Source organism: Chinchilla lanigera, unplaced genomic scaffold, assembly GCF_000276665.1.
Source record: "Chinchilla lanigera isolate Chin_1 unplaced genomic scaffold, ChiLan1.0 scaffold00037, whole genome shotgun sequence".
NCBI classification, from domain to species: Eukaryota; Metazoa; Chordata; class Mammalia; order Rodentia; family Chinchillidae; genus Chinchilla; species Chinchilla lanigera.
The window spans coordinates 13,098,064-13,120,392 of NW_004955438.1; the positions used below are offsets into that span (position 1 = coordinate 13,098,064).

Below are 22,329 nucleotides of genomic sequence, written 5' to 3' on the forward strand. Positions count from 1 at the left end.
GAAAGGAGGAAAGGAGGGAGGGAGAGGAGAATTCACAAAAAATATAATTGATGAAACACTTACATCCAAAATATATGAAGAACTCTTACCACTCAATAAGAAGACAACCCAGTTGAAATCAGGATCAGAGATCTGAAAAGATCTTTCATCACAGACAAGAAAAGGATAGCTAATAAACACATGAAAGGCTGCTAACATCATAGGAAAATGCAAATTAAAATCAAAAGCCTACTCCAAACTTACTAGAATGGCTCTTATTAAAAAACATGACAATATCAAGCGTTAAAAAGCATGGAAAGAAGCTGGCACTCTCAGGTACTGCTAGTGATGCAGCCACTTGGGAAAACAGTTGAGCAATTTCTTTAAAAGTTAAACACAAACTTACCCTATGACCTCTCAATCCACCCCCTCTGTATCTATATAAGGGCATGGAAACAAATGTCTACGGAAAGAACTGTACACGAAGGCTCACAGCAGCATTCTTCATGATAGACAAGAAGTGGTAACAATCCAAACGTCCATCAGTTGGTGAACAGGTAAGGGAAATAGAATAACTACATGACCTATGTAAGGAATGACCTGCATAAGTCATGACCAAGATGCTACAACGTGGCTGAACCTCAAGACCATTATGTTAAGACAATGAGGTTAAGCGAAAGAAGTGAGACACATATCTTCTACCACTGCCTCCGTGTGAAATTTCTAGAAAAGGCAAACTCTATAGACACAGATAGTATGTACACGGTTGTCTGGGGCTAGGATATGTGTGGCAATTGGTTAGAAACAGGCACAAAGAACTTGCTAGGGTGATGAAAATACTCGAAACCTGAATCATGAAGATCATTGCACAATTGTATAAGTTTATTAAAAACAGCTGAACTGCATAATTAAAACAGGTAAAGTTTGTTTTGTTTTGTTTTGTCTTTTAGAGACAGGGTCTCGCTATGCAGTTCAGGCTGGCCTCAAGATCACTTTGTAGCCCACGCTGGTCTCAAACTCCCAACAATCCTCCTGCCTCAGCCTCCCGAGTGCTGGGATTACAGGTGTGTGCCACTACACCTGGCAAGTTTTGATATATAAATTATACCTGAATAAAGCTGTTAAACTAACATATCTGGTTATATCTCCCCACTTTTATCCCTATCTTCTTTTTCTTTCGTTTCACATCATTTGGTAATCAATTTTCATGTCACTTTCAGCACTTTCTCTTCATAATGGTGCCCAGTCCCTGCAAGGGGCCTCAGTGGGACAGATTCAGGCCTTCAGAGGAGCAGGACTGCTCCTGCCCCTCGCACCTTACTGAGCCAAACCCCTCTCATCGTCAGCTGCTAATCTCAAAATAGCCACACTTTCCCCGAAACACTCTTCCTATCTGGGGGTCTCCTGTTGTCAGCTCCTGCAGACGCCCCGTTGCTTCCTGCTGCTTTCTGCCACACAACTGCAAACCATACCCAGCCACGATGCTGTCTGCTACTATCTTCCTAGATTTCTGAACTGCCAATTCTTGCTTTTCCTTCTAAGGAAACAAATAACAAACCTTCTACTCTGCAGGGTTTTGTTTATTCATCTATCAAACCTTTACATATGCTTACTATGAGCCAGACATCGTTCAAGCACCTTGTAATCAATACCGCACTTAGTCCACCTATGTATCTAGGAAACAGGTGCTGTCGTTACCCCAGCTACACACAAAGAAACAAAGACAGGGCAACGCAATTTGCCTGTGTCACTCACTGGTAAATGGAACAAACAGCAAGAATCCAAACCCAGGCAGTTGGACCCCACAGTGAAACACTGTCCCCTTCACTTCCCTAAGATTTCCATGAAATTGTAACTCTTACCCCTCCTTAAAAGACCAATTTTAAATGTCAATTCTTCTGATTAAAAAAAAAAAAAAAAACTCATGAATTCACCCAAGCAGTTAGCTACTTCCTGCGTCCTCCTCTCCCTTCTCTTCCAGCGTATCCCCTCATGACAGTACTTCCAACAGCATGTTATAAATTTTCAGTGACATCCTTGTCTTCCCCACAAGCTCAGAGAGAACACTTTTTATTATCTTACAGCCCCAGAACTTACCCAGTGGGCTTCCAAGAAACATTCATGGAATTTAATAGGCTGTAGTTTAAGTTATTGGGTTTGACTGTTTGTTTGATTTACCAGCTCAAAATGTACTTGGCAACAATATAGTTGCATCTTTTTTTAAAAAAAAATACATAATTCAGGTTTCACTAAGTCTGGCTAATGAATTTTTCTGGGTATTCTTTAGAAGAAACACAGCTCAGATTCTTCCTGACATTTTAACTGCTCACGTTTCCAACATGCAGGGATTTGCTTCTTTAGATGCTAAGGTGCCAGGGAGATTCAGAGAGAACCAGGGACCAAGACCATCAGCCAGGCAGCACAGAGAAACGGGGAGGATGCAAATATGCCAAGGGGCGGCAGAAGGAAGACAAGCTAGCCGGAGAAAGGTACAGCACGTCCTTGCCAATTCTAGAGAATTAGCACCAAAGGCACTTGTGAATAAAAAGTAAAAAATTTTAACCTAAAATAGAGAAGAAGGTGGAAAAACCAAATGTCAATTAAGAAAAATCAATTCATTGATTTTTAAATCCTATAATTTAATACAGGATTTACTATAAGAGCACACAGCCCATTATAGGTTTCCTGCTTGGGAGGCAGATCTGTTGCAGATATTGCCATGTGAAGATACAAAGTAGAAACATGTATGAAAATGTATAGCACTTCTTATTTTCAATAGAAGGTTCTCGAAATGCCTAAGTCATAAATTCTCCCAAGATGTCTCAGTCATTTTTCTGGGCTTTTAGCTCAATCTGTCTCTGCAATTCCGAGCATTGACTAAAAATATTTCTACAAAACAAGACTGGAGAGGAAAATGATGCTTTTTTAAAAGATGCTTTTTTAAAGGTATGAAATATCCTTTGAAAAGAGGTGGGACTTCCACCCCCTCCACGCCCTTAGCACTTGACACCTAAGCCAGGGAACAGAAAAAGCAAGTCAGTGACTCTGTTGTGGGCAACAGCCAGAGTGGTGCCCTACACGCACCCCCTACATTGTCCTTCCCATCCACCCACCTCCTGGGCAGACATCACCAAATCACCACGACGGCTCCCCACAGTCTGACAGACCCAAAAAAGGGTGATAGCTGGCTTCTTTCTTGCCTAGACAGCATACAGATTCCTCTTTCCCCACATGTGTCATTTCAAGGCTCTCTCTTTAAGGGGTGCCTACAAAGGCCATACTGAATACTCTTGCATGCTTCTCTGTCCCAATTCCTCCCCATCCCTGTGATATTTCAACTGGACAAGATACATACTTGAAGTCTTAAAAACACGCAAGTCTGGGAGGCTGTGGGAGTCAGTGTTCTCAGCAATTAAACCCTGGAAGCTCTTTCCTGCTGTGAGAGCTCCCGAATCCCATTTAGATGTGTACATAGCCTTAAGTATGGAGGCCAACAAGCATCAGAATCACACCATGCTGGGAATGTCACAGAAATTAAACACTCTGTCAGAGACTTCTTGAGGAATTATAATAAAGCCAGTAGGTCTATGAATACCTTCCAATCTCAGAGACAGGACAGAAAGCAGAAGTCCCTACAATCTTTCCAGAAAACATTACTTCTTGCAGGGGTCAAGGAAATGCTTTGATGCCCAGCATCCTCCATCCACTTTGAAGAGTGAAATCATGTTCAGGAAGACCTAGATGGTCTCAGTACACCTCCCTGTCTACCTCCAAGAAGCAACAGTGAAGTCTAAATTTCAGAAAGCTGATCTAACTCCTCTTGTTCACCCCCATACCCTTAGCACCCAGTACAGGGCTCAGCATATCTAGTTTTCAATTAGTAAATGTTACATTGATTTATTTTAAGAGAAAATTGCACTCGTTATAAGCCATAGTCATCTCAGCCAAAAATGAGAAGTATATTCACTCATTCACTTATTCATTTACAACTATATACCAGGCACTGTTCAAAGTACAGTTCTGTCCTGAAACAATTACTGATAAAAATTCCTGCCCAAGCAGAATATATCTTCTAGTGAAGAGAGTCAGACATAAACAAATTAAGTAAGAAAAAGATATAATGTGAGCAAAGAGTTAACAAATTCCTTCTTCTTCTGCTTGAGAATCTGACCTTTGGTTGACTTTCTAGTTCCGCTGTCCTGGAAATCTAATAAAGATAACATGGCATGATTTATGCTACTAGGCTACACTGCGTATCATAAAAATGACCCCTGATTGAGAACTCGCATCTGGACTGGGAGGAGCCATAGAAACCCACTGAGGACATTAGGTGTGGTCTTCCTTGAGCGTGGTGGACCTGAGCACAGCCCTTGGGAGGCCCTTAAAAACTTGGGGTGACGCAAGGTGGAGTGCACATCTACTTAGTGTGAGCTGTATTCTTAGCACCTGAGCTGTCAGCTAAGGCCAGAGGGACAGAAAACAGCTCTGGGCAGCTAAATGGACTGCTGAGAGCATGCTTGCACTGGAGCAAACCCTAGACATTGTCATTATGGGTCTGTCCTGCATTTTCTAGACTGAGGAGTGGCCTGTGAACTGACCCTGAGAAGATCCCGGACACAATCACTCATAGTGTATTTACTGCCGGTTAAACGTTAAGGAGGAGAATGAAGCAGAGAAAGGAAGATGAGTTGGCTGGACAGGATCCACTCAGGATCCTTCACTGCCTCCCTCACTACCTACCCTCAACAGTTACCTTCTCATCCGCGATCTGTCTGTAGGTTTCTGCTCCATCACCTCAGGAAAACTTCCCATAACCACCGAATCTAGGTCATTTCATTTTAAAATGGATTCTCAGTGCTATCTTAGGAAGTAGATATGCATCTAAGAGTAGGATGATCTGATTCCTCTCCAAGTCAAAGGGGTGGGTCTGGCTGTGCACCACTTTATCCCAGCACCGAAAGAATGCCTGGCACAGAGCAGAAGCTGATACACACTAGTGTCACAGTGTGTCACCTGAAACTAAACAGGGGTGGGCGGCACTCCTCAGAGGGCACCTTGTGCTCTTGCAGCTGTGTTTATCTATCCCACTCCCATCCAGGAGCTGGTCTTTGAACACTGCCATCCAATATAAAGTTCTTCTATCAGCAGTTCCCAGGGGAATCAGTCACCAGTTACATCAGGAGGTATTGGGACATGCTCCAAAAAATTGAGTTAACTCTGGTTTTTAGACACCATATTATATAACCATGCCTTTAAAGGAAAATCTGCAAGGTGAAAAGCAAAGGTATGAAAAAAAAAATAACATTGGCTCTTTCCTCTTTGCTGAAAGGCTTAGTGCACTTCTTGTAATTATTTATTTTCTTGCTAGACTGAAAATTCCACAGAGATCATTTGCTGTCTCGATCTAGTTCCTAGCACATAAATATCTGACAGATGAATAAATAAGTGAATGAATAAGCAAGCAAACAAATGAAGAATCTCTCCCTCTCCTCCTGCCCCCATTAAAATTTAAACTCACTACCCTAGAGAAATCCTATACCAGTTGATATTGCTGGGAAGTCTAGTTTTTTAGTTGTGGTTAAAGAAGCTGCAGGCTGCTTTCTGAGAGGCAGCACCTAGCTGAGCAGAGCCAGGTGGGGAAGGGCATTAGGAGAGGTAACAGCTGTTCACTAGGCCCCTCCCCACTGTGGAGCACTAAACGACCCATGCTGCCTTCTGCTGGAGCGAAGGACCCTGCTCCTATCTTGCTGAATGCTGCTGAAGCTTTCCTGAGCAAAGGCTTCTGATGCTCATCACAAAGCACCCTGAAAACAACTGTGAGTACAGCACCTGTCCCCAGTAAGTCACCACAGAGAAGAGCGGTCTTGGAGCTTCATAATTAACACTGATATGGATTCCTTTGTTCCTCTGACTGACGTTTTGATGGCAGGAAAGGATGAGCCAGACACAGCCCACATTTGAATAAGACAGAGACCTGGCTGACGCTTTGCATTACATAAACAATTACAACCCGGCAAGTTTCCAGAGACCTCGATTTCCAGTGCAGTGTACCCTCTGAGCTGTGCTGTCAGGCCACCTCTGCGGGTGGCCACTGTGGCGCGAATGGCGAGGGGACTAGACAGGGAGTGAGGGGGAGGGCAGGTCCCAGCTGTGCCGTCAGCTGTGTGAGCCTGGATCAATACGCGAACCCTACCAGGGCAGTGACTGCTCACTGAGCGCAGCGCTTTGCACTAGTAAGGACCTACAAGGGGCGCGGTAGGCATCGCTGGATGCTTCGTGAATAGGACCTCTCTGGAGCTCATTTATGAAGAGCCACAAATACTAACTGCAGCCGGAGCTCTGGGGTTTTCAGAACCAGGACCCACCACAATTCCACTGTTACCGAAATTCCTGCTGGTATGAAATGATTCGTGCGAGGTGCTTTACACACAAGTGAAGGTAGTCAACAATTCTCAGACATGTGAATGCCTGAGAGGCACACAGCATCCCCACCATGACCCCAGCTGGCCAGGCTGCGCGAGAAAGCCACCGTCTGAAGCTGCTGAAGCCCCACCCGCACCCGCCCCTTTCCCTCCCTCCACTCCCACCCTGGACAAGAGGGCCCTGTGGCGGTCAGAATTCAGCTGTGACCACCAAGCCTTGTAGAGTGAAGCAAGTCAAACTGAAAAGGGGACCTGAGCCCGGTGGCACTAGGCTCCCGACAAATGAACAACCCTGTCCTCATCCAACAGCTCTGCCATGCCTGCACAATTAAAGCCACTATGTCTATGAATAACGCCAGCGTGTCTCCTGTGCTCCTTAGCTGACATTTAATTTCGCATTCCTCCTTCCACCACACCTTGGTCTTCTTTCCTAACGTCTCAGCAACATTCAGCACAGGCGACTACTTCCTCCTTCCTCGAGTGGCTCCCCATGAAGTCCCTTGTGGCTTTCACGGCTTCCAACAGCTCCTCCTCCTTTCCCAGGTCCGCCTCTCCCAGGTGTCCAACTGGGTGCCGGGCTGCTTCTCCTGTCTCTGTCCTCAGTCCTCTGTCCTCCTCACTGACCTTGTCTAGGCCCCGGCTTTTGAGTTTACTCAATACTCTGAAACTTCTGCTTTCTAACGAGTCCATCGGGTGCATACACACATGCCTTCCTAGCTGACATTTTCACAAGGACATCTCCTGGGACGGCTCACAGGTCTCTCTGACAATCAAGGAAATGTCTTGACGCCCCTGTTCCAAACCTCATTTCCTTGTCTCCAGCCCATCTAGCCAATTACTCAAGTCTGAAACTGGGGCATCACCTCTGATTTCTCCATGTGCCTCCTTCTGCCCCTAATCTGGTCGATCCATTAGTCCCACCACCAGCAACCCTACCACACCTCGGACCCAGCCACGTCTCTTGATCTGTACTCACGCTGCTACCTCTAAGGCGCAATACGTTAGATGCCCACCTGCAGTCACCTCCCCTTTATTCTGGTGACTTGGGGATTTTTCTCTGGGCAATCATCACACTCCCCTGAGTGGTTCCACAGCAGACCTGCTTGTGGGGGGTCAAGCAGACTAGTGACCTATGACTCTCCCCTTACTCCTCTGCTTCAGCTACACTGGACTTTCAGATTCTTGAACACACTAAGCTCTGTGGGAGTCACGGTCTTGGCACATATTGGGCTCTCTGCTTGGAATATTCTTTCCCCTGCCCTTAGCCTGGTGAGCCCCCTTCATCCGTTAGGTCTTGGTATCATCTCAGTGTCTGCCTCCCTAGACACTCAGGTCTCCTGTCTCCAAGACTGGACTCCAGTTCTTATATTCACCCATGGATACTGACATTGAGTACAGTACTTGGCACATGGCAAAGTCCAGCAAATAGTTGCTGGATGACTGGTCAAACCCACTGCAGGCCAGGTCCTGTGCCAATAGGTTGAAATAAAAATCCTCTGATTCTTTTTTTTTGTTTTTGCTTTTTTGTTTTTCTTCCGGTACCAGGAACCAAACTCACCGGCTTGCCAGGCAGGCGCTGTGCTGCTGAGCTAAATCCCCAGCCCCTAAAATCCTCTGATTCTGACACAAACCCTCATTCCAGCCAGGCTGGTCTCTGCACAGCCTACAGACTATGCACAAGACTGAGTACAGTTCTAACTCCTCACTTCTCCCACCCGCCCGGATGGCCCCCAGCTGCCCCAGTCTGTTTACATCGTACCATTCAAGAACTCTTCTTGAAATCTTTCTTTTTCCAAATCATGTGGCCATCCCAGCATGGCATTCCTCCTGCTTGCTTTTGTGCCAACCTGGACTACCCTGTCACAACATGAGCAAACCATGACATTGCTTCTCTGAGATTTAGTTTCATGAATTCAAGGAGGACAGGGACTTTGTCTATTATATCCCTACTGCTAACAAAGGGCCTAGAACTTAATAGGTGTACAATTAATCCTTATTAGATGAAAGAACAAGTGACCTTACTGAACGCTGGGTAGATGGACTTGGGAACTTCAGCTTATTTAAAGGGATTAGGTGTTCTTTGATTGCTTAATCTCTTAAAGAAGCACATTATAACCTTTAAAGCACCTAATGTTCATGCCTTACCCCCTTTTCTACTATCTCCAGAGGGTAAAGCCGTTTCTTTTTCATCTCTGTATCTCCTAAGAGTGGCATGTACAGACGATAGGCACATGTTACATGCTGACAGGAAACATGTCTAAGTCCTCTCCCCTTCACCACATCAGATTTGCAATGCCAAAAGGAGCATGCCATTTGAGAAGTGAAAGCTTCCTATCGCTGCGAGAGGGAAAATGCCTGAATGCTAGGACACAAAGGCCAGTACCCTCCCTGCTATGACTCCCACAGTCACGGGCTATAGAGCCACTGCTGCCCTGGAGGCCAGGCCCCGGGAGCACCCCTTCTCAGCCCCAGGTGATGAGCAGGGCCTCGAGGACTTCTGAATCTATGCTGAGAAAGAATGAGCAGTTGCAAGATCAACAGGATTCTTTGAGAAGATTAAAAACTTCTTAAAGCCACTGCATTTGGTGGTGATTAATGGTCTATGTGTTTGACTGTAAAAACGGAACACAAAAAAGCTCTTCCATACTCTTTTCTTTCCTGGCTTGGCTACGGAGCACCCCCAGGGAGCCCCAAAAATCTACCCATCTGTGCCTGACCTGTTCTTTCGGAGTCAGGGCCTCCTACCCGGGACTCAGTGATGTGCACCAGCAACAGTACAACCCAGCAGGCATGTGTCCCCTGTGCTGGCCACCATGTGCTTCTTCCTGAAGTATCCTCCCTGAATTAAAACCAATTAGAGCCAGGAGAAACACATGCTTCCCTCCACCTTGCTCATACAATACACCTGACATGGCTGACAAGCAACAGAGTTACTTGAAATGTCCTTAGTTTGCAAAGATGGTTAAATATTCCTAAAACAAAACAAAGTAGATGAGAGGCCGCCCAAGCCTCTCTGGCAAATTTGGTTGTAATCATTCCAGTGGGGAGTAACGTTTCTCTCCTCAGAAGGCTGAAGGTGACTGGGGGTGAGGGTGATTCTCCGCCGTTAGCTGCCTGCCCACTGAAGACCCCAAGCCTACTGCAGTCTGACCAGTGGGCCCTGCATACCTCCTCCAACCCACGGGTCTACTACTGAGCGTGTGTCACCCCAGCTAACTGCAATGCATCCTAAGTGGAGTTCACTCGCAGCAGCTTTCACCGCAAAGCAGTGCCCTAACCCCAAGCCCAGGCCCAGGGGCCCACATGAGGCCCAGCAATCAAATAAATGATGCCTGTTTCTTCACAAACTTCCACTCCGACTTAACCTGGTCCCACCTCCAACTGACAAGTCAGCCCAGCGCCATCATCAGCGGAAGGTACAATCTGTCACTTGTTTGCACCACGTGGTCAAAGGACTGAAGGCAGAAACCTGGAACCCAGGGCACCATGTGACCTGCACAGAGTCACATCACCTCTGCGTTTGGACTCCTCACTAAAAGTGGGCAACACTACGAACACTGCCAAGCTTACAGGGGGGCAGTGGATGTGGAGGAGAGAAGGCTGTGAGGCTCAGTGAAGATGAAGAAAATGCATATGGTAGACATGAAAGTGTGACTGAGGTCTAAGGCCTCAGAGGGGTCTGGGAGCTGGTCCTGGCATCAGGTCTTCTCAAAGATGCCCAAGGTCACCAGTTTGGTGATCAATTCTGGAAAATATAGCAGAGTTACAAAAGAGTAAGATTCATTCCTATAACTTAGATAAGTCCTCAAGAATGACAACCCCAAAGCTGAGTATATATTTCAGTATATTTCCAAAGAAATAAGATGCATTTTACCTGTTTCCACCTCTTATTGCCAAACTCTTCTGTGTTGCATTTTCCTACCATTAAAAATCAATCCGTTCTGGCCACTGTATTCTTCCAGACACAGGTAGAAAAAGTATTTTAAAAGAACAGATAAGGAGCAAATCCATCAGAAGACAGAAGTGGGAATGTGTGAAGGGACAGCAGGTCTCCCATTCTGCTGTTGGTGTCCCCAGATAAATGACCACCATGTGCAGTTCTCTGGCCCTGAACAACCCAATTGTGTGAGTCAAGGAGCCTTGTGGCACTTGGCATGTCCAGACCTCCCAGTGGGCTCCCTCCTTTTGTCCACATTTTACGGTCTCAGCACCAGCCCCTACTTCCTCCTCCCAGAGAGTAACTGCTCACTATTGCTGCCAACCCTGCCTCTTGATTGCTGCAGCCAGAGGGGACCTTTGAGTGTTCCTGGTCTTTAGAGCACAGAGAGAAAGCAAGAGGACAAGGAGAGGAGAGGAAGGCATTTAAAGATAAGCAGGCCCTTACTGCTATACCAATGGGCATTTCCTTGAATTTGAGTAAAGTAAAATAGAGAAATGAGTCAGGAAGCCATCCACAGCATGTAATCCATCATCTGGTGCAAACCTCTCATTATTATATTCTAGTTGGATTCCAGTGCACAACCAGTATTTCAGGAGATGAGGTCAGAGCCCAACAGTCCTGCTTCTTTCTCCCCAAGGAACAAGCTTCAAAGATAAAAATAAGTTATCTAGCCCACCCACTGATCAATCTCACAGAAAGCATTCTCAATAGAAAATATGGGTTTGCCCCACCCCACAGCCCCAAGATTCCGGTCTCTGGATTTCCATATCAATATAGCTCCCACAGGTTGGAAGGAGGGAGATCAAGGGTTGAGGGTCCCCTGTGATGACCACCAGGCACTGTGAAAAGGGAGAGGAAACAGCTCACAAGAAAAGTATTCCACGGGCCACCCCACCCCCTCTATCTACAAGAGCAAAGAGAACACAGTCTCAGCCTATGGGACGTGCACCATGGCTCAGATGATCTTGGCAGCAGTAGATGAGATCAAATGCCAGAGCATCCTTGTTCCAAAGCCACGAAGCTGCTCCAAACCTTGGGGTGTTTACTGTGGCCCTTCATGGGCCATAGTCAGCTGAACCAGTGGCCTTCAGAACAAAGCGGGCCTTTTCTCCCAAACAGCTTAATTTAATTTGGAAAATAGGCATTTATTCTTAACCAACATAAAATAGATTCGTGCAGCACTGGGCCACTAGACAGAGGAAATCCCACTTGTGTCAGCTACACACCAAGGTTTGAAGTTCCTAAAAACAAAGAGCGAACAGCTCTATTGTTCATTTTTCCAGAGGCTGGGACTGTGCCCCCTCTGCCATTCAAAGCGCTACTGGACTGCTTCTGCTCCTAGAGGAAGGGGACAGGCCTCTAGGTGCCTCCCATGCAAAGCCTAGAAGGAGCTAAGAGGAAGCAAATACCTACTGTTGCTCTTCATGCACATCTATCCTGCAGCACAAGGTCAAACAAAACAAGGACAACTGAAGAGATGTGGAACAGAATCAGCATCTTTCTCACAAAAGCAACACAAAAGGAAAATAAGACCTCAAATGCATCAGAGAGCGGCCCGCCAGTCATGTTCTTCAACCCTTTCCAAAGGCAGCTCCCATGAAAAATGTTCTCGCAGCCACAATCGCTTGTAAAACCGCCTGGATTTGGCAGATCTGATGTTCGGAATGGATCGGCCACTGAAAGGGAGACACCTCTGTATGCCAGGCTTTCTACTTCATTGCTTTTCCTGGACAAAGCAGGGAGGCCTGTGTGGTACCATTCACATGGAGGAAGGACGCTCAGAGCATGGCCCCATCAGTCCAACCATCGGGTCTCGGTACTCCCGACTTGGGGCTCACAGGCACACAGGGACCCTCCTCCCTGCCTCCCCCAAAAATCTCACAGGAAAGCAAGAGAGCCAGGTGGAGAGGAGACCAAAAAAAAAAAAATCCAATGCTCATTCTTTCTAAAAATATTCCAGTTGTACTTCATGTTTAGAATGGCTGTCTGATAACAACTAAACTGGAGACGGCAAATAAGGCTTTCTACTTTCCTTCTTTAGGAAGTGGATTGAAAAAATGAAGACGCTTACCCATTTTTGAAATAGAGGACATGGGCTCTCTGAAGTCCTGTTTCTAGGAAAAAACCTAGTTCTTGATCGTGGGGAGCAGGGCCAGGCTTAGGGCTTCTGTTTTGAATATTAGTAAGGATTACCTAGAAGGGGAGAAAATCGGAAAACTAATCAGATGCACATCCACGCCTACTTCCTTCAAACCCTTGCTCTAAATGCACTGCACAGTTTGAAAACCCAACTTCCTTTCACGAAGATCAGTGCAGGGGCACAGGTATAGGAGTCCAAGCATTAGGACAGTAGGGGATGCCTTCTGCTAGGACAGAGCAGCCAGGGAACCCAGGTGGGCAGGGCTCTCCTGGCACAGAAAGCAGAAGATTGAGGGTCACTGTTGAGAGGACACGCAGGAGACACATGAGAGGTGGCACACTGCATGACAGGATATTGTCAGGGAGGCTGTGACACGGAAGCAGATCACAACACATGGCAGAACGTCACTGTCCACCAAAGGCCAAGGTCAGCAACAGGCAGATTGCGGCTCAGCCCTGCCTGAGCAGGAGGAGCTCTACTGAGAGCTGAGAAATGATGACAGCAGCGCTCAAGGGGACAGCTGAGAGAACCACCTACACTCCTCTCTCCCCAAACTTCGCCTCCTTTAAACAGAAAACATGATTTAAAAGGTTTAAATTGTTAGCCCTGAAGAAAGACTACAAACTAATTGGAAGAAAGACCTGCAAGTTGAGTTTGTTACAGTGAAGAGTCAACACATATCTGCTAATCTCTTTAAATCTGATGGTTAAATAAAGCATTTCTCAAAGACAGACTTCCCTGTGGCCCACACAAAAACCATACAAGTGCTATTCAGACACGCTGCCCCTATTTGCTAGAAGTCAGCAGTTTTTTAAAAGGCTCGGTTGTTAGCCAAACCCCAAATATCCTAGAGGTCTTGTTCTTTAAAAGGAGTTGAAGCAATTCAGTAGGTTCTCTAACCTATAGGCCTTGGGGAAAAGAAGTAGGAGACACGCGATGAACACATCGCTAAGGAAGAAAATCCAGGCAGGCAACCCTTGCATCTGGGCTATGCGCCAGTGGGCATCTTATTAAAGCCCCTGGCTCCTTCCCACCTGGGCATCTGGCTCTGCCCACAATGTGCTCTGGGGCTCCTCCTCTCTGGGAGCCTCCGTTTCTCTCCTCTGCACTACAGGAGCTTCCTCCATGCATGTGCTAAGCATTACAGATGCACAGACCGACATCATGGGCACTTTTCTGTCTTAAGTTGTCTTCAGACGACTTTATTTTTATTCCTATGAGCTTCAAAAATCATCAGTACACTGCCACTCCCCAATTTAACCTCTAGCCCAAGCCTCCTCACGTAGCCAACTATACTACTCTGAGGCCCAGAAGTGAAACTTGCAAAATTGCCTTTCACTTGCCTCTGAGCATGTTTTTTTTTTAATTTTGAAATGCCATGATTACGTTAAAGTAAAACACTTCAGCACAGCAGAAAGAAAAATTTTAAGTCACCTCAAAATTCTACTACACAGAAATAAGCATAGTTAACATTTGTGTGCATATGTATCAAGCAGAGAAAAATAAAAATCATTTTACAAAAAAGGTCATGTTATATATACTAGTTTTAAATTTGAACCATTACATTTAATTTAGTTAAATTTGGCAGAAGAAACTAAAGTATGATCAAAGTAATCACTCAACTTCAGAAAGACCACTTTTACTCACATAATTCATTATACGTTAAAAATATGTGTGTACATATGTATGTGTGTCTCTACAGAGCTAAAGTAGATCAGTATTTTTATCTACATGTTTCAACTTATACAATATTTACTTGCACATAACACAGATGGAGAAATTAATGTATGCATTCTTCCTATCGTACTTTCTCCTTCAGTCCTCCATTTTTATTTTTATATTTCAGCTTTCTTTTTATATTATTATTTTTATATTATGATATATATATATATACTCACACACATGTATATACACATGTACAGGGCTGTGTGTATATACAGTTGTTTTGTGTTCACTTTCGAGAACACTAATTGTGTGCACTACCTTTTTATTTTTGTAGTTCTGGAGATCAAACCCAGGGCCTTGCTCATGCTAGGCAAATGCTCTACTACTGAGCTACTCCCAAGCCTGTGTGTTGTCGTGACCAGTAGAGGCTGGCAAGTATGAGTCCTTCAATTTTATTCTTTTGTTTCTAGATTGTTTGGCCTGTTCTGGGTCACATGAATTTCATACAAATTCTTGAACCAGCTTGTCAATTTTTGCAAAAAGTACATCTCATATTTTGACAGGTATTGGGTTGAATTTGAAGATCAATTTAGGGAATACTAGCACTTTTATACATTAAGTATTTCAATCCATGAACATGGGCTGCCTTTCCATTTATCTAGATCTTCCTTAATTTCTTTTAACAGTGTTTTGCAGCTTTTAGTGTACATGTTTTTATTAAATTTATTTCCTGATATTTTATTCTTTTGATTCTATTATACATGGAACTGTTTTTCTTAAATTTATTTTGGATGATTCACTGCTGGCATATAGAAATGTGATTTTTATATACTGACCATATAGCCTATAATCTTGCTGAACTTGTTATTAGTTCTAGCTTTTTAAAAAAATTCCTTAGAATTTTCTACATACAAGATCATGTCATCATGTTACAAATAGAGTTTTACTTTACCTTTTTCAATCTGGATACCTTTTTCCTTGCCTAATTGTGCTGGTTAGAACACCTTCTACAATACTGAGTAAAAGTGACATGAGCGGAAATCCTTTCTTGTACCTGATGTTAAGGGGAAAGCATTCAGCCTTTTAACATTAAATATGTTGCTAGAGGTAGGGTTTTGATAAATGCCCTATCTCAGGCTGAGGAAGTTCCTTCTATTTCTAGTTTATTGAGTGTTTTCTTTATCATGAAAAGGTGTTGAATTTTATCAAATGCTTTTTCTGCATCCACTAAAATGTTCATGTGATAGATATGGATACAGATATAAAAACAGGGCTGAGGATGTAGCTCAGCGGCATAAGTGCTTGCCTGGCAAGCCTGAGGTCACGAGTTCAGTTCCCGGTACCAAAAATAAAACAAAACAAAACAAAAAACAGATATAAAAACAGTTCTTTATATCTATATGAAGGTAGAGATGTCTACATATAGATATGCTTACCACATCAATTGATTTTCAAACATGAATTATCTTTAATTCCTGAAATGAGTCTTACTTGTTTATGACATATAATCCTATATATAGATGCTCCTTGATTTACAATGGGGTTAATCCTGCTGGTCACTAAATATAGTAAATTGGAAATGCATTTAATATACCTAATCTATTAAACCTCATAGCTTAGTCTGGCCTACCTTAAACATGCTCAGAACATTTACAATAACCTACAGTTGGGCAAGACGATCTAACATAAGGTCTACTTTATAATAAAGGGATGAATAATTCAAATGATTCACTGAATGTCTGTATCTAGAAATGCTGACAATACAGAGCACTGTATAGCACAGGTTGTTTCCCCTCATGACTGCATGGCAGCTGCAACTCACTATCCCGACCCAGCAAAGGGACAGAGTATTGCGCTGCCTATCACTAGCCCAAGAAAAGATCAAAATTCAACATTTGAAGTACAGCTTTTCTGTCCAAGCTAAAAAGCTCTGACTTTTAACTGGAGTGTTTAGGTCATTTACATGTAATGATTTATTTTTGCCTGCTTTTTGAAAAATATTTTAGATTGTTTTTCTAGTACTTTAAAGATACTATAGTTTGGATCTTACGCGTCTCCCCAAAGATTTATGGTTTGGTTCCCAGCTGATGGCACGATTTGAAACTGGTGGAACCTTTTAAGAGGTGGGACCTAATGGAAGGAAATTAGGTCACTTAAATACAGTTTCCCAAATGTGTACTGTTTCTACACCTCAAAGGGATATATATATAGGATATATATATTCTTTTTTTATTTCGTTGGTATTTCTGTTGAGGATATTTGCATCTATATTCAGAAGAAATATTGGTCTCATAAAATGAGTTAGAAAGTGTTTCCTTGTCTCCTGTCTTCTGGAACTTTGGGTAATGTTCGTATCATGTCTTCCTTAAATAATGGAATTCATCAGTGAACCCAACTGGACTTATAGTCTTCTTTATGGAGAGGTTTTTCACTAAAAATCCAATTTTAAAAATAGATACAGGGATATTCAAGTTATCTCTTTGGTAGTTTGTAAGCTTTGGTAGTTTGTGTCTTTCAGAGAATTTTTCTATTTTTTTAAAAGTGATCAAATTTATTGGCACGAACTGGTCATAATTTTCCTTTACAAGCTCTCAAAATCTATGGATCAAGACCAGTGTGTCATTATTACTTCTGGGTATTGGTAATTTGTGTCTTCTGTCTTTTATTCTTGCTCAGTCTTGCTTTTTCTTGACCTTTTATTGATCTCTTCAAAAACCAGTTGTTTTTTTTTAATATCAGTGACTCTGGTCCATATGATTTCCTTTCTTCTGCTTTCTCTAGTTTTAATCTGTTCTTTTTCCAATTTCTTGAGTTGTAGATTATTGATTTGAGCATTTTTTCCTTTCTAATATAAGCATTTAGTGTTATAAGTTCTTCTGTGTACTTTGTTTTACATATTTCAAAACTCTCCCATCAGCTTTTGTTTTACATATTTCAAAGCTCTCTTATCAGCTTATAAGGATTATAATGTCTTGCTGATAAACTGGACTTTTGTTGATAAATTGGTACTTCCTTTCTCTTGCAATATTCCTTGTACCTAATTTCCATTATAATACAGAAATTCTAGCTTTCTTTTGATAGTATATACTTTTACTACTTATCCACTTATATGTTAAAGTGGTTTTTTGTGTATAGAATATAGTTATGTTTACTTTTCTGTCCAATCTAAAAATCTCTGGCTTTTAATTGGAGTGTTTAGGTTATTTATGTTTAATGACTTGCTGTGTCTAGTTGCTGAAAAATATTTTAGATCATTTTTCTTTTAGTACTTAAAAGGTGTTACAGTTTGACCCTAAGTGTCCCTGCCAAAGGATTATGTGTTACAGGTTTGGTCTCTAGCTGATGGCGCTATCTGGAATTTGTGGAATCTTTTAGGAGGTGGAGCCAACTGGAAAGAAGTTAGGTCCTCTGGGGCAGGGGATAGTGGAATCCTTGCCCCTTCCTGGCTCTCTTTCCTTCCCAGCTACAATGTGAAGAGCAGCTTTTGTTCCACATGCACTTTCCACCGTGATGTTCTGCCTTGCCAGAGGCTGAAAGCGACAGGGCCAAGTGACCAGGGACTGAAGTCTCTGATGCTATGAGCCAAGTTAACTCTTTACTTCTTTCAAGTTGTCTCTCTGAAGTATTCTGTCGCAATAGAAAGCTTATTAACACAAAAGTTGTCATCCAATGTCTCTGGCTTAGATTTCTGGTAAGTCTGCTGTAAATCTGACTTCATTCTGTGTTTAAGGCTTTTTGTGTGTTGTTGGTTTGGTTTTTTTTTTTTTTTTTTTTTTTTCCTGGCTGCCTTCAAGATTTTGACTTTGGTTTTCAAGAGTTTGACTATTATGTGTCCAAGTGTATGTATTTAACCTGACTGGGATTCTCTTAGGCTCTGTTAAATGTGCTTTTGCTGTGTTTCAGTAATTTTGAAAATTTTTCAGCCATGTCCTCTTCAAATATGTCTTCTGTTCCAGTTTCTCTTTCTATTTTACTTTTGGGATTCCAAAGACACATATGATATTCTCCTATAGCTATTACCACATTCTCCTTTGGAAAAAGCACCCACCCAACAAATGAGAAAGCACGATAGCACCAAAGGAAGGCATCAAAGATTCTGGGTGGAAAGAAACAGGCTCAAGGTCTAGTTTTGACACTCCATACCACTTATGGAGCTGTCTACTCTGATACCGTAGATCTTCGCTGTCCTTATCTATACAAAGGGAATAATACCTACTTTACACGGTTGTTTCTAATCGCAAATGAGTGAGCATATAAACATTACAATTTGTAGTGGAGATATACTGAAGAGTTGCCTTCAAATAGAAACAAAATAAGGATATTTACCATCACCCTTATTTCTTAACACTACTCTAAGGATTCTGGCAAAAAGACATGAAGAAGATATAAAATGGAAAATATTAGAAAGGAAAAAACAACCACAACAAAAATTCATCTGCCATAGACTCATATGCTTAGAAATATGAAAAGAATCAACTCTATTTCTTATTCTAAAGAAGACTTTTCAGGTACCACCACAGCCAGTGATCCTATACTGCTATGCTTGTTAGCCTTCAAGGTTCTGCTCAGCTGTTACCTGTTCTAGAAGCTGTCCTTGAACTTCCACACTAGCCTAAGACCTGTCTCTCGCTTTAAAGCTCTGACTATACTATTTACCACCAAACCACTCCCATGGTGGTTATGGGCCTGTGTCCTCATGAGGTAGGGTGATTAAGGGCGTGTGCTGTGGCCTTCTTATTCTAGGGCCACCGGTGTTAAGCATTCAATAAATGTTATTGAAAAGGCATTCAATAAATGTTTGTGTAAGTGAATTGAACAACTGTTATAAGTGTGTGCAAATCCAATGAAAAAAACAACCTAGTCACATCAATGAAAATGGAAAAGATGTAGGAATAAAACAAATCTATTTAGCTGGGGATATAGCTTAGCAACACAGCACCTCTCTGGCAAGTACAAGGTCCTGAGTTTGATTCCTGGTACCCACACACACACACAAAAAAAAAAAAAAAAAAAAATTTAAATTTGTACTGCAAAAAGTATGGATGGTATGGGGAAAAGGTCATACATGAGAGAAGACTAGATGTAACTCTCTAATGTAATTAATTAATTAATACAAATTGAACCAAACCCCTATAAGATTTTTCTTGAATTCAACCAAATTATTCTAAAACTTATCTGGAAGTATGAAGAGAAAAGAACAATGGATACTCTGAAAACTAAAAGTGATAAGTAATTACTAGTCTCTCAGATGTTAAAACCCATCCTAAATAGACAGCAGCACATCAGAGCAATACAAGAGTAGTATGACAAAATAGGGAATCCAAAAATTATGTAAAATTACAGAAAATGTGAAAAAGAAATATATAATCCTCTAAAAATGGCACTGAATTTTGAGGAAAAACAATTTAGAGTCATCTCTAATGTCATATACCAAAATAAATCCCGAGGAGTTGGGATATTTTCATCATGGGAAACAATCAAAACTTTTCAAATCCTAGAGCAAATTTATCCCAATTTTCAAGCTTTAAAAGCAATAAAATATAATTCAAACACCAGATTCAATTATATCCAGATTCAAATTTTATGAACAACTTAAAAATGGTAAATTACTGATTGGGAAATTATTTAGACCAAATATGATAAAGGGGTAACATATTTATGATATAATTTACTTAAATTATAAGAAAATTGCTACTTCCAAAAGATAGATACAAAGTATAAGAGACAAAAAAGAATATACCAAGGTCTAACATACTTGTAAGTTACCATATGACCGAGCAATTACACTCCTAGGAATATATCCAAGAAAAATGAGAATATTTGTCCACATAAGAATTTGTACATGAATATTTATAGTAGCATTACTGGTAATACCCCACAAGTGGAAACAATCCAAATGCCTATCCAATAATGAATGAGTAAACACAATGTAGAGCATCCATACAGTAGAAGATTATTTACCAATAGAAAAAAATGAGGTACTGATAAATGCTACAACATGGATGAATCTTGAGAACATTACGTTGAGCCAAAGGAGCCTGTCATAAGAGATTAAGTTTTATGATTGTACTTATATTAAATGCCCACAGTATGCAAATCTATAAATCAGGAAATAGATTAGGAGGTTTTAGGACTAAAGAGATTGATTGGACATTAATGTGGTGTGACTGCTACAGGGTTTCTTTGGGGGTGATGAAAATATTAAATATCAGTTACAGAATTAAATGCTGGTGATAGTTACACACTATAAATATATTAAAAACCACTGACAAACAAGCACAGTGGTGTGTACCTATAGTCCCAACTATTCAAGAGACTGAAGCAGGAAAATCACTTGGGCCCCGGAGTTCCAGGACAGCCTGGACAACAGAAGACCTCATCTTAAAAAAAGAAAAAAAAGAAAGAAAATGAATTGTACAATTTAAATGAGTGAATTATATTTCCATTATTTAAAAGGAAGAAAACTCTCTAGTAAACCAACATGGAAAATGTCAAACTCATTAATATTAAAAAATGCAAACTAAACTTCCAAGGTACTATTTCACCTAACAAATAACTTTTAAACAATTTACTAAGATTGCAGAACAAAACCACTAGTCTCCTGCACTGCCAAAATTCAAAGATATCAGGAAGACGTGCAGAAAGTAACTGGATGTGATAACAAGAATGGTAAAACTATTTGAACTTCTAGGAATTTGCCCTTAGGAAATAATGTAAAGTAAGGAAAAAAGCTAGCTGAGGGAAGTGGGCATGACCACAGTATTTACAAGTCAGACGCAACAATAAGTTAATTATATTATGGAGGGCAGTCCTTTGAAATATTATACATCCATGAAAACCATGTGAAGTTTAATGTTAAGTGAAAAAAGAGAGATATAAAACCTTCTAATGCTATTAATTTATGAAGGCAAAGACTGACAAGAAATGTACAAAAATGACAATAAGTGACTCATCTTTCCTGGTTACCAGACTTTTCTCAGTTGTAAGACTGTTGCAACCTCCTACTCCAGTCAGTCAGGCGTGAGGCTCCAAGTCGGAGGTACCAGAGCAGAGACGCACAGCCTAGCCAGGCAGTGTCTGGACAGTTCTGTGAGGAAGTACTGGTTCAGGTGGGCTGACTTAAGCTTTAGCATGAATGAAAAGGTGTCTCACATTTTAGAGCCACAAAGAATGTCACTTGGACCTCTAGACTCACACCCTCCCTTTTTGAGCAGCAGCACTGACTGCTAGGACACTTGGTTTGAATTCAATGCACCCACAGTGACCTTAATCTAATCCAGCTCTGGATCCCAGCCCCAAAGCGATGTCACCACAAGTTCCATCTGCAAGAAGACAGCAGGAACTCAAGCGTGACCATGCTGCCTAAGAGCAACAAACTCACAACGAGCAGGGGAACCCTGGGCTGGACCCTGCAAGCCATGGGGACCGGAGGTTTCTTCTTAGCACTGTAGCACTAAAACAGCCAATAAAAAGTCATGGATGCCCAATAATTGAACAGGAACTTCCTTTCTAAAATGGGGTGTAAAGGAATGAACTGTCAGCAGAAGGTAAAGTTCCATCCTGGCACTGCTCCTGCTCAAGAAAGCCATAACCAGCTGGTTGGCTGACGCGTGCAAAGGACAGAGACAGGATAATTTCATTTGCCAAAAGCAGGGCTCAGATTGTGATATCCAAGAATGAAGTCATCTTTATTCCTATCATTGCAGTGCAAGTTCCTTGCAGTGCAGAAAATTTTATTTACTATTGGCAGAATGCCACTATCTGGAGATAAACTAATCAAGGCCACCCTGTGCCATTGCTAATTCTATCTGCTCTGATTTGATTTCTTTGATTAAGTTATTTTATGCACACAATATTAGGGTTATATTTTATTCCCCTTCAGAAAACAAACTATCAGAGAAGAGTACTGGTCGATGTCTATAACCTAATGTAATAAGGACAACACTAAGCAAATGTTTACTGCACAGAGCTTTCATTTCCTCCCATCTCCTCTGGTCTGGCCTGGCCTCTGCATTGGACAAGGGGAACAGCCACACAGGGAAAGCTCCTAGCATCCTGCCTGGTACACAGTGCTTCTCAGTAAATGCTGGTTCTCTAACCTGTAAAGTTAGACAAGCCAGGCAGAATTAGCTCCATCAGGAAGACGGAATGCAGGGGCTGGGGATTTAGCTCAGCGGCAAAGC

The 22,329-nt window shown here is 42.1% G+C and overlaps 1 protein-coding gene across 5 annotated transcripts in view; it reads right to left on the reverse strand.

The window, feature by feature from the left end:
• The window catches only part of Ttc7b (tetratricopeptide repeat domain 7B), a 218,646-nt gene that overhangs the window by 151,470 nt on the left and 44,847 nt on the right, over positions 1 to 22,329 (reverse strand). For all 5 annotated transcript variants that reach the window (XM_005390284.1, XM_013517240.1, XM_013517239.1 and 2 more), the window contains one exon: positions 12,413 to 12,534. In XM_005390284.1, coding sequence (XP_005390341.1) covers positions 12,413 to 12,534 — 122 coding nt within the window. The remainder of the gene's footprint in view (positions 1 to 12,412; positions 12,535 to 22,329) is intronic.